At 56.4% G+C, this 12544-nt stretch overlaps 1 protein-coding gene across 1 annotated transcript; it reads right to left on the bottom strand.

Moving 5' to 3' along the window:
- On the bottom strand, nucleotides 1-11875 carry SAMD14 (sterile alpha motif domain containing 14). The gene is made up of 9 exons (XM_069482406.1): nucleotides 11833-11875; nucleotides 4748-4914; nucleotides 4109-4397; nucleotides 3047-3134; nucleotides 2875-2949; nucleotides 2632-2791; nucleotides 1258-1377; nucleotides 995-1150; nucleotides 1-156 (listed from the first exon to the last, which is right to left on the bottom strand). The coding sequence occupies exons 1-9, from the start codon at nucleotides 11873-11875 to the stop codon at nucleotides 1-3; spliced, it is 1254 nt and encodes a 417-aa protein (XP_069338507.1).
- Nucleotides 11876-12544: the final 669 nt, after the last annotated feature.

Here is a 12544-nt window from a genome sequence, read left to right as displayed (position 1 = left end):
CTAGCTCTTCTGGGCCTCCTGCTCCCGGCGCCGCAGCTTCTCCCGCTGACGCGCGGCCTTCTCCTGGGCCTTGCGCTCCTTCTCCGCAGCCGCCGCCAGCTCCTTCAGCTTCCGCTTCACCAGTGCCCGGTCGTGCGAGTTGCTCAGCCCCAGGCTCTGGGGAGGAATCCAGGGGTAAGGGAGACGTCCCCATCCCGGTCCTGGCCACCGGGCTCTTCCTGCCCCAGGTGTACTCTCCGTGGAGCCCTGTAAGTCCACCCTGAAGTGGAGCCTCCACCTCCCCTGCGACTGGCCAGGGACCACAACCCTCAGGGCAAGAATTTGGAAGGGAGTGGTGGGGAAAGGGGAGGGCTGGGGCTCCCAGGCCTCCACTCCCGCTTTCAGCCTTGGCATGAGCCCACCCAACCTCCAGAGGCCCAGAGATGGGGAGTGACCTAACCAAGGTCACACAGCTAGTCAGTGGCCAAGCCCCCTCCCCACTTCCCAAGACTTCCTGGGGACTCTCCTCACCACCCTTTCCCCAAGCAACTCAGCAGAGAGCAGGAGACACGCCAGGAACCTCCCAGCAGAGATCAGAGGCCACCCCCCCCCACCACCAGCCTCCCCTCCCCCACTACCACCAGCACCCAAGAATTAAGAGCTAACCAGGGTGACTCCTGGCTTCCCATAATACCAGGAAACTCATGAGCATCAGGGGTCAGCTGACAGTCCTAGAGGGCAAGGTCAGCCTGGAGACTTGGGCTGGAGCTTGAAGGTCAAACTGAAGTATTGGGCTTGAGTTTCAAGTCAAACTGGGGACCCATGCTACACCACAAGGACTAGACTAGACAAGGACCTTGCCTAGGGGTTGGAGGTCACGGCAGTGGCCACAGATGGTGTGAAAAGGTCAGCCAAGGAGGCTGGGCTGAAGGCCAAAGGTCAGGATGAGGGACTCCCCATCCTTGAAGGTTGCCCCAAGCACCAGCAGGGTCGTGGACCTTCCGCCCTGACCCACCTTCAGTTTGCTTCCGTCCAGCTGCAGCAGCTGCGGCCCGTCCACCTGCCGCGCGGCGAACTCGGCGGCATACTGCTCCAGGCTGAGGCTGTGCAGCCACTGGCCCACCTGCTGACTGGTCCACTGGTAGACAGTGGGGAGGGGTTCATCCAGGAACTGGTGGAGACCAAGGAGCGTGAGGCGGAGGCTTGGCCTGTGGCCTGCACACCTGGCCGAGTCCGAGGTCAGGGCTGCAACAAGCCCCATGGGCCAACCCCGCTCACCTCATCCGAAGACTGGGACAGCGTGTGGTAGGGGTAAGAACACTTGGCCTCCTGCCGGGGCCCACTCGGGATCTTGGGGCTGCTGCTGGGGGGCGTGGAGTCGTCACTCAGGGTGGATTCCTAGACAGGAAGGGGTACAGGCTGCTGAGATGAGAGCTCACCCCGAAGCCCAGGGGAGTTCCCTGCAACCCACCACCCCATCCGGATGGAGTTAAATCCTGCACTAGGTACCAGGAGTTGCTCAGTGCCCTCTGTGCATAAGCCAGGAGCTGGGCAGGCACACAGGACATGGTGACTCGTGTGGGGCATCAGGACCTGCCTGTGGGAGGCCAGGCAGCCATCTGGAGGACAGCGGGCTAGAACTAAGCCAGGGAGAATACTTAGTAGAAATGGAGGGGGGCTCAGACTAGGTGTCACTTCCTACAGGCAGCCTTCCAGGCTTCCCCCAGGCTGAGTCAGGTGTCCCGGATAAGTGCCTCCCACCTGGTCTCTAGCACCCCGGGTTGGAAGTGCCTGATTAGAGGTCTTTGTCCTCACTGGACCATGAGCTCTACGAGGGCCCGGCTGTGTTTTGTTCACCTTGGTATCCCCAGGGCCCAGGACAAGGGAAGAAAGGGAGGGAGCAAAGAAGGAAGTCCCAAGTCAGAAGGGACTCTTTCTGCCCTGGATTCCCAGCTTTCCGATTTTCTCCCCTGCCCCAGGTACACGTAAGGAACAGAAGCTTAGAACAAGCACTGGGCTGGGAATCACAGAGCTCTGCAACCTCTGCGAGTCTGTAGGCAAGTCCCCTCTCTCCAGGACTTCATTCCTCATCTGTACAACGGGGATGAGCGCGCCCACCCTCCCCACTGATTCACTGAGCCGGGGTGACAGTAGAGCAAAAACATGCGTGTGGGGCTTTGCAAACTGTAGAGGGCTGTCTGAACATCAGCAGGTGCTCACTGCTGCTTGTTACTCAGTCTCACTTCTGAGCTTTCAGAGCACTAGATTGGGGTCCTGTTCATCCCTACATGTCCCCCACGTCTCACCCTATCAAGCAGGTGGCCCAGCTCCTAACACGGGAGTGGGGTGAGACCTGAGCCAGGCAGAACAGCAGAGTGGAGCAGACCTCAGGCTGCGTGGACAATAGGAAAACCATAGCGTCCAGTGATGGGTAGTGGACGGATGAAGCAGTGAATGAACGACTCAGAATATGAACGATGAGGAAGTGAACGAATGAACTCAAATGGATGAAGTCATGGATCACTGAGTGGCTCTGTGGATGGACCGACGGACTGCAGGAATGCCTGAACCCAGCCCGAGCCAGGGTGAAGTATGCCCACATGGCACCTGGGTCTAGGGGCCAGTTTGGGGGCAAGAAAGTCACAGACTTACCTGGGAAGCTGACTTCTTAGGGCTGAAGCCCTCGTGTTTAGGGGAGCAGGCAGGGGAGGTGGCGCTGCCCGAGGACGCTGAGCCCTTGCCGCTGTCTGTGAACCAGGAAAAGGGCAGGAACGGGGAGCCCCCTGACCTGCCAGACCCCTCCACCGACTCCCTGCGGAGAGAGCGCCCAGCATGGGTGTGGGCACAGAGGGCCGGGGCCCACGGGAGCCATGGGGTGCTGTGGGCACCTCTTACCTGCTGCCCATGGACAGGCGGTTGCTGCCTTTCTCTTTCCGGCTCTTGCCAGTGGATGCTCGGCGCAGGGTGACCCTGTGGGGAGGGCAGAGGGGAGTGGGGCAGGGCTCCATGGTGCCACCCCTCACCCCAACAGCTCCAAGCACTGCTTCATGGCCCCACCTCCACTCACCCCAGGTCCAGGAACTTTCGGCGAGTCTTCTTATCCAGGCCAATGGTGGGGCTGGCGGGCTCGGGAGGGCTGGCATCCCGGCTGTCATCTTTCACGAGAGGGGAGGGAAGGAACCAGTCCATGTGGTGGCTTGCCGGCCTCCTTCACGAGTGTGGGGTGACTTAAAATCAGGCAACCTGGCTCTGGAGCGCTCCGCTAGCTGTGCGACCTGGGACAAGTCACTTTACCTCCCTGAGCTTCCTTCCTTTCAAATAATATGGGAATAATAACACCTGCCTATTTCATGGGACCTCATGGGATGCTTATGAAAGCCTTTTACAAAGCACTCCAAAAAGGCAGGGGACCCTGCTATTTACTCTTTTTGTTTTTTTGGTTTTTTTTTTTTTTTTTTAGACAGAGTCTCACTCTGTTGCCCGGGCTAGAGTGCTGTGGTGTCAGCCTAGCTCACAGCAATCTCAAACTCCTGGGGTCAAGCGATCCTATTGCCTCAGCCTCCCAAGTAGCTGGGACTACAGGCATGCGCCACCATGCCCGGCTAATTTTTTCTATATATTTTTAGTTGTCCAGATAATTTCTTTCTATTTTTTAGTAGAGACGGGGGTCTCGCTCTTGCTTAGGCTGGTCTCAAACTCCTGACCTCGAGTGATCCTTCTGCCTCAGCCTCCCAGAGTGCTAGGATTACAGGCGTGAGCCACCGTGCCCGGCTGCTATTTACTCTTAATTTTATCCTGGCCAACTTCTAACCAGCCTTGCAATCCTGGCTCAGATGTCGCTTCCTCAGAGAAGCCTCCCAGGATGCTCCGGGCCAGCTCAGACATCCTGGTAGATGCTGTCCGGCTGCCACCATGCACATTTCCGGCATGGCACTTATTACAGTTTGTGACTATACACGTATTTAAAGGATGATCTGATCGTCTCTCCCGTCAACTACAAGCCCCATGAGGACAAGGACTGCATGTTTGCTCTTTTGGGTGTCCCCAGAGCCCAGCAGTGTGGGGCACAAGCACCCCCAGCTGCCATCCCGCCTGCTCCGCGAGGGGCGCTGCCGCCGCCTCTGCTCACCTTCGCTGTGCGGCTCGGCGCGCGGGTGGCGGCGCCTGAAGCTGGGCGAGCTGTCGGAGGAGGGCGCGGAGCGCGGTGGCGAGCAGGAGGCGGCGGCCAGGCCCTCGTGCGAGGCCGCGTTGTGCAGGGGCCGGTAGCGTGTGAGGGGCGAGGGCGGTGGCTCGTCCTCGTCCTGGCTGCGCCGCAACCCCGGAGGCTCCAGGCAGAAAGAGCCCCCGGCCGGGGACCCCGGGCCCGAGTGCAAAGGCGAGCGCAGCCGGTGCAGGGGGCTCCCGCAGCCGTCGGTCACCTGGGGGAGAGGGCAGCCGCTCACCGAGAACCCTCCTCCCCCCTTCCCAGAGGGGCTGGGACAAATTCCTGGGGCTTTGAGTCACGGAGGCTGGGCTTAAATTCCGCCTCCTTCACTTACTAACCGTGACTTTGTTACGGCACCTCTCAGGGCCTCAGTTTCCTCATCTGTACGATGAGGGAAATAATATATTCTTTAAAAGGATGGAACGAGCCAGAAGTGAACTGCAGCTAACGTTTGTTGGCACTGCTGCCAGAAGTCGGGGGTGTGGCTGCCCCGAAGGGCGTCTGGAGAGATTAGCCGGGTAGGACGGGCGGGTGGGTGTGTGTGTTTGCGCAGCTTGCCCCAACCTTGCCTCCGGGCCCATCGGAGCCTTCACCATCCTCAGCGGAGCTGGCACTGTCCCGAAGCCTCGAGCGGGATGGCCGGTGTCTCCGGCCCTTGGCCAGCAGCTGGGCCCGGGCCTTGTGTAAACTGCTGTCCAGTCTGGCGGTCTCTGGCACGGCCAAGTCCAGGTCTGCGAACCGGGGGAAGGGGAAACAGACCAGAAACGTGAGAGATGGCATGTCCAGAGGCCCACCTTAGGGGGCCACCTGTGCTCACTCCCCAGACATTCAAAAAGTATTTCCAGATGAAAAACGGGGTCTCTCCCGGTCTTGGGTTGGGGTGGGGGAGGCAGATGCGCCAGCACATCAATATAGCACAGTGTGACGAACCCTGTCATACGCACAGAGGGGGACAGGACAGCCCTGTTTGGAGGGGTCAGAGGAGGAAACACCAAAGCTGGGGGCTAGGGTCTGGGTGGCAGTTTACAAGAGATGAGGTTGGCAAAACTGGCCTATGCCATGCTAGGAAGTAGGGAAGCAAGGAGTGGCACCTCCAGGGACAGTTGGGGGCAGCTTTGTGGAGAGATGGACTAAAGGATGAGGCTGGAGGTCGTAACGGCTACCGTTTAAGAAGCACTTACTATGCACCAATGTACATACAGCATCTCTTCCTCAAAACAACCCGGTGGGGTCAGGACAGCTATTATGCACATTTTACAACTGAGGCTCAGAAAGGACAAGTGACTTGACTAAAGCCACCAGCTACCAATGGGCCAGGATTTGAGCCTGGCTAGCCTAGCTCCAGACTGGCCCTACTGGGCACACTGGCTTGCTGTGCCACACTCAGGGTCACACGCAGAGAGAGCACTGCTGAGCATCTGGAGCTCACAGTTGAAGCAGAGGAGAGGGGCCCCCACGTGGCAGTGGTAGGAAGGAAAGCCCCACAGTCCCCTGAAGCCTGACTCTCCTGTCCTGGGGTCTGTGGCCCAGTGCTAGGTCCTGCACGAGGACATGGAGGAAGAGTGGGCAAACCCAATGGATCATGCCTAAAACCCCTGTTGCCCTCGCTTCACTTTTCATGTGCTCCACCTGGGAATGGAGCCCTCACTCTGTACCGGCCCAGAGCTTGGCACTGGGGTCTCCAAACAGCAAGGAGTCTTCGCAGGCCTCAAGATGGGACAAAGCCCGTCTTCCCCACTCCACCTCCCATGATCTCAGGGACCCCGTTCCATCCACCCTGCCTGGCCTGCTGCTCTCTCTTGTTTGCAGACACCCCCCAAGCCACCCCAGTTGCTCTCCTGCCTTAACCCCCACCTATGTCTATTTCCAGTCCTGACCCCTCCCCTGAATTCCGAGCTGGGGCGCTCAAGCACCTGCCCAGGGATTTGCCACATCAAAGGCCCCCAGACACCTGGAGTTCAGCCCAGCAAAATGAACCGGTGGCCTAGCCTTAAACAAGCTCCTCCTCTTTTTTCTTGCTCAGTGCAAGGTCCCCTTGTCACCAAGTCAAACAGTTCCAAGTTACTCTTCTCCCTTAGCCCGGTCCCAATTGGTAATTCATGTGTCCAATTGAGTTGACACCTCCACTTTGGATGTCCACTGGGTATCTTCAAGTTCCATGCGCTAAGTGACCCCCTGACCTCTCTCATGCCCCGAGCTGCTCCTCGCAGTCCGCCCCTTGACAGACAGCAGCTCCATCCTTCCAGATGCTTGGTCCAAACCCCTGGAGTCATCCTCGACTTCTTTCCCTCCCCTCCTGCAACCTGATTCATCCACAATTCCTGTTAGCTCTACTATCAAAATATATCTAGACATCCTGAAATATTTATGGCAAAGTGATATGATGTTTTAGATTAGGTGCAAAATAATCCAGGGCAATAGCGGCAGAGAGTGGAAGGGGATATATGTGACACAAGGCTGGCCATGACTTGATCGTTGTTGAGGCTGGGTAACAAGGACAAGGGCACACGATAGAGTGCATTGCGCTATTCTCTCTAATTTGAATATGTTTGAGATTTTCCACAATAAAACATTGTTGATGAGTGTGAGTGTCTACATACAATCATAGACATGCATGCGTACGGAGAGAGCAAGAGAGAGAGGGAAGGAGGAGAGGGGAGGGGAGAAGAGGGCAGGGAAGGGGAGTGGAGAGGGAGAACTCGCAGCCTCTCTGGTCTAGGTCCCCACCATCTCTTGCCTCGATTATTACAAAAAGCCTCCTTGCTGGTCTTCCTTCCTCCTCCCTTTCCCATTTGCAGTCTATTTTCAACACAGCAGCCAGAGTGACACTAATAAAACATGTCAGCTTGTGTCACTCCTCTGTTCAGAACCCTCTGGCAACTTCCATCTCCTGCAGAGTAAGAGCCAAAGTTCTCCCAGTGGCCTTCCAGACTTAGGCCATGCTTCCTGGCCTCTCTGACCTCTCCTTCTGTCCCTCCACTCCAGCCACCCTGGCCCCCAGCTCGTCTTCACACAAGCCCAGCCTGTACTTCCTCTGCCCTCTCCCTGCAAGGCTCTTGCCACAGACTTCTGCATGGTTCTCTCCCTCACCCCCTTCAGGTCTTTGCTTAAACTCTTTCTCTCACTGAGGCCCTCCCTGAGCACCTGATTTAGAATCACCCCACACGCACACTCCAAAAGCCCACTCCTATTTTTCCCTACATCACGGATCACTCTCCGGCATACGGTATATTCTGCCTGTTTAGTTTATTGTCTCTCTCCACCTATTAGAACATCAGCTGCACGAGGACAGGTTGTTCTCTGTTTGTTCACTGCTCTACCACGGCATAGAACAGTGCCTGGCACGTAGTATAGGTGCTTAATAAATACTACTTTAATGAAAGGGGGAAGTTCTGTTGACTGGCCTTCCCTGCACCCATGGAGCCTGGCCTCTCCTCTTCCTCTGGACTGAACAGCCCCAGCTCAGGCCTCCAGCAGCCGGCCCCCTCCCAGCCCCTGCCACCCCAAACAGGCATCTATCCTGCCCTCGCTCCCTGCCTCCGGTCGGGCTCCCTCCCCACACCTTCCACTGGGCCAGAAGAAACTTTCTAAAGCACATTTCTGACCATGTCCTGTACTCTCTGGCTTTTGAAGCTCTCTGAGGTGGTGGTGGGGGTTCCCCAAAGCCAGCGATGTGAAATCCACGCCCCTCGGCCCCCATTCAAGGCCTGAGGGGGCCCAGCCCACCCTTTCTAAGTTTCCCACAGACTCCTCCTCTCACATGCTCTTACGTGCCACCGTGGCCAAGAGCACAGGCTCTGCAGCCACGTGGCCCAGGCTGAATCCAGTTCTACCACTCGCTGGCTGGGCGACCCTGGGCAAGTTACTTCCGTTTAGGTGTCGGCTTCCCCATCTGTAAAAGGGGACCATAATAACAGTATCTTCCTTATAGGGTTGTTGTGAACATAATACATGTAGTGTTTCACTGTAATGCCTGTGACTTAGTAAGTGCTCGGCAGGCACTGGCTGTTGGTGGTGCTAGTGGGAGCAATACTGATTTGCCTATACTGATACCTGCATGTGCACCTGCACGTATACCTGCCTCTACCTCTGTCCCATCTCCGTCCCTGGGCTCATGCGGCTCTCTCTGCTCCAGCACTCTCCACCCCTTCTTTGCCTGGCTGATCGATTCTGACACATCTCAGACACACACACACACACACACACACAGCCACACCTCTGCAGGCCTCTGCACTATGATACATATATGGTCACCAGTCACGATATGGTCTGCCATATGACTGCCTCCGCATGCTGGCCTGCACACTGCCTATCCGCCGTGCATCAGAAGAGATGCATTGTAGGCCGGGCGCGGTGGCTCAGCCTGTAATCCTAGCTCTCTGGGAGGCCGAGGTGGGCGGATCGTTTGAGCTCAGGAGTTCGAGACCAGCCTGAGCAAGAGCGAGACCCCATCTCTACTAAAAATAGAAAGAAATTATATGGACAGCTAAAATATATATATACAAAAAATTAGCCGGGCATGGTGGCGCATGCCTGTAGTCCCAGCTACTCGGGAGGCTGAGGCAGGAGGATCGCTTAAGCCCAGGAGTTTGAGGTTGCTGTGAGCTGGGCTGACGCCACGGCACTCACTCTAGCCTGGGCAACAGAGTGAGATTCTGTCTCAAAAAAAAAAAAAGAAGAGATGCATTGTAGATGCGCTGGAGAAAGAACAAGAGGGTTTTTTTTGTTTTGTTTTGTTTTTTGACAGAGTCTCACTCTGTTGCCCGGGCTAGAGTGCCGTGGCATCAGCCTCAAACTCCCGAGCTCAAGCGATCCTCCTGTCTCAGCCTCCCGAGTAGCTGGGACTACAGGCATGCGCCACCATGCCCAGCTAATTTTTTCTATCTATTTTTAGTTGTCCAGCTAATTTCTTTCTATTTTTTAGTAGAGACGGGGTCTCGCTCTTGCTCAGGCTGGTCTCAAACTCCTGACCTTGAGCGATCCTCCGGCCTCAGCCTCCCAGAGTGCTAGGATTACAGGCGTGAGGCACCTCGCCTGGCCGGAACAAGAGTTTTCTAAGGAGGAAGAAAGGTGCACAAGAGCCTGGTGCAGCACCCGGTGCCATGCCTGGCAGGGAGTAGGTGCTTGGTCAGTGCTGAAGCAAAGTCACACTTCCATGGGCCAATGCGTGCTTCAGTGGAGACATACACAGGGGCTGACAAGGGTCACCTACAAGCACATGCCCACGTTCCATCACGGCTCACATTTCCATCCTCTGCATGGCACACCTCACCATCAAATATATTCCTGGTTTAGCTGTGTGTGCTTTCATCATCTGTCCCCCTGCCTGCCCCTGAATGAGAAGCCAAGCTCCATGAAGGCAGTGACTTTGTCTGGCTTGTTCACTGCTGTCTGCCCAGAGCCCGGACCAGAGCCTGACACATACTAGGAGCTCTGTAAATACTTGTGGAATGGATGAGGACGCAGGGTGGACTGGGGGCTACTACTTTAGCTCAGGCAGCCAGGCTGAGGTCTGGGTGACAATAAAGAGCTGAGGTTGTAGAAAGAACAAGAGTTTTCAAAGGAGAGGGAAAGGCGCAGGCTGGAAGTGCCCAAGGGGCCAGCACAGCCTGCAAGGATGAAGGGGAAGGTGCACATACAGAGGCTGTTGCAGCTGCCCAGCGGTGTGGCTGGCGACTTGGAGAGGGGAAGACTGTCAAAAAGACTGCTATCTTGGTCCCGAGGCTTCCCTCCACTCCTCTGGTCCCTTAGCAGCCCCTGCTTGGAAACTCTGTTGGTGTTTCCAGTCCCTGGGCTGGGGGAGGAAGCCCTGTGTCCCCAGCCCCTGGCACGGGATCTCCAGGCACTGCCTGGAAGCAGCAAGGACTGAGAAGGGAAGCACAGAAAAATAATAGCTAATCCTTATTGAGCCCTTACTGTGCCAGGCACTGTTCTAAGTGCTTTACAATTACTAGCTCATTTGAGCCTCCCCAATACCCTACCAGGAAGGGACTCCAGGAATCCCCAGGGCAGCCTTAATTTGCCTGAGGGCACAGAGCTGGTGAAGACCGGGCCACACTTACAGACAGTCAGTCTGGCTCTGCTGCTAACCAGAAAGCATGCTACGCCCTCTCAGAAGCAGAACTAGGATCGACTTTTGTGTCCAATCTCTCATTTTATGGGTGGGGAAACTGAGGCTCCAGGAGAAAATGTTGGACCAAGGATGCAGATGGAGTTAGGGACAGTATACAAACCTCCTGGCTTCCAGGCCAGTGCTCTTGCATCCTCTGCCTTTGTGGCACCCAGCTGGCGGCCAGGCAACCTGCGCCAGGGAGGAGGGCCCTGTGCTCCTGACTCGGGGTCACATCATTACCATGGTCATTGTACCCTGGAGAGTCTGGGGAGCAGAGGGACTCCTAAGGGGCTGGGGGGTTTTGAGGCAAGGTGGGGCCAGCCTCTCCAGCACCACCCCCAGCTGCCTCCATCTCTTGGCCTTACTTGCTCCCCCCTCCCCCACCCTTCTCCCTCTTTCTCCCTCTCCCTGCCCTGGACAGTGGGAAGTCATGAATATTTAATTACCTTTTGCATCAGGAAGCACAGGGCCCAGCTACCTCAGCAGTGAGGAAAACAGGAAGGGTTTGGGTGGGGAGCGAGCTAGGGAGGCAGGGACAACTCATCTCTCTGGCCAGGCCTGGGTGGAGACAGGGACTCAGGCACAGTGGCCCCTGAGGCAGTTAAAGGCTGGGGGAGTCCGGAGAGACCCGGGTGGGAAGTTGCATTCCCCAGAAGCAGAGGCAGCAGTTCCAGGGCAGGGGGCAGTGGCAGGGCAGGGGAAGAGAGGGAGGAAAAGAGGGTGGGGGAGGAGGCAGGGAAGGAGGAGCTGGGAGTCCCTGCAGGGGACTTCTTGTCTGTCTCTACCTCTCCCTCCACTTTCCTTTGCTCACTGACCCCTCCTCCACCCGGATCCAGCTGGGAAACAGTCTTTCCACTCTAGTGCATGCTGGGAACTCTGCCCAGCCGGGGTGGTCTCTTTCCCCAGTCCTCACAACAGAAGCCTGCAGGGGTGACTGATGGCACAGGCGGTGTGCATGCACCCCAGTGTGAACTGAGGAGGTGGGCGTGCACACCAGCGTGAGCGGGCTGCCGGGTACTGCAGCTGTGTGCATGCCATGCATTTGATTTCGGGGCACGTCCGTGCAGGGTGAGGTCCCATGCACTTACTTATTTATGCGACTTGTGTGTCGTCAGTGCTGAGGTATACAGGTGTACAGCACAGTGACTAAGTGTCAGACAGTCTGGGGTTCTAGTACCAGCTCTACCACTAACTTGCCATGTGATCTTTAAAGCAATTCACTCAGCACTCTGCACCTACACTCTTTGTGCAAAAATGGGCTTACTCCTTAACATTATTGTGAGGATTGAATAGTACCCCCACTGTGAGCTGGGGGTGCTTAGCCCAGTACCTGGCATAAGAGGAGCACTTAATAAATGAGGACGCTTATTGTTACTGTTGTAACTGGCACGTCCACTAAGACAGTGGTGACAAAAGGGTCACCACACACACTGAAGCCCCCAAGGACCGCCCTATCCCCCTCAACACCTAGAGGCCCAGGAAGGAAGCGCTCTACAGCTGTGTCTATTGACAAGAGGTAGAGCCACACAAAACTTACCAAAAACCTCATCCGTGGGTTCTCGGAGCTTTGAAGAAGCCATGACTCAAGGGAGCTGCAGAAGACAAGGGGGGAGAGAGAAAGTAAGAAGATCAGGTTGGCCGAGGCAGGGGAGACGCTAGTGGCTGCCTGCTCCTGGCCCACTGGCCCCCCACCTTCCCTTGGAACGCTTCCTCCGGCCCCTGGGAGAGAAGTCGTCTGAATCATAACCCAGATGTGGCACTGGGGCAGGAGGCAGGAGGCACAGGCAGAAGGGAGGAGAAGAAGCAAATCCAGGCGCAGACACAGACTCAGCCCTGCAGTCACGGTCCAAGCTGATTTGCTGTGTCTGCGTATGGGTCACTGAACTTCTCCCCTTCACTGGCTCGGGCCTTTCCATCCCTAGCATCCCCTGAAAGCCTGCAATCATCATAAACTGTCCAACATCAAATCTGGGAGGAGTCGTAGAAGCTATTAAATCCAATCCTCTCATTTTACAAATGAAGAAACAGAGGTGAGGAGCCACCAGCCCAAGACCACATAGCAAGCTAGTGGCAAAATTAGGACCAGGGCCTGGGCTCTCCCATCTATCTACCTATGACTCATCCATCTACTCATTACCCATCCATCTGTCCATCCATCCATCCATCCATCCATCTTTACATCCATCAATCCTCCATCTGTCTTCCATCCATCATCCAATCCTGCCTCCCCTTCCCCACCCCCCATTACT

This window comes from Eulemur rufifrons, chromosome 9, assembly GCF_041146395.1.
Source record: "Eulemur rufifrons isolate Redbay chromosome 9, OSU_ERuf_1, whole genome shotgun sequence".
NCBI classification, from domain to species: domain Eukaryota; kingdom Metazoa; phylum Chordata; class Mammalia; order Primates; family Lemuridae; genus Eulemur; species Eulemur rufifrons.
Note: the sequence above shows the minus strand (reverse complement) of the source record. Positions and strands in the feature narration are given on the sequence as shown.

What these genes read in the sequence shown, in the direction of transcription:
- SAMD14 (XM_069482406.1), bottom strand. Translation starts at nt 11,875, where the DNA reads ATGGCTTCTTCAAAGCTCCGAGAACCCACGGATGAGGTTTTTG. An exon ending in ACCCACGGATGAGGTTTTTG is followed by an intron (nt 4,915 to 11,832) that starts GTAAGTTTTGTG and finishes CCCGGTTCGCAG; the next exon opens with ACCTGGACTTGGCCGTGCCA. An exon ending in CGCCGAGCCGCACAGCGAAG is followed by an intron (nt 3,135 to 4,108) that starts GTGAGCAGAGGC and finishes CTCTCGTGAAAG; the next exon opens with ATGACAGCCGGGATGCCAGC.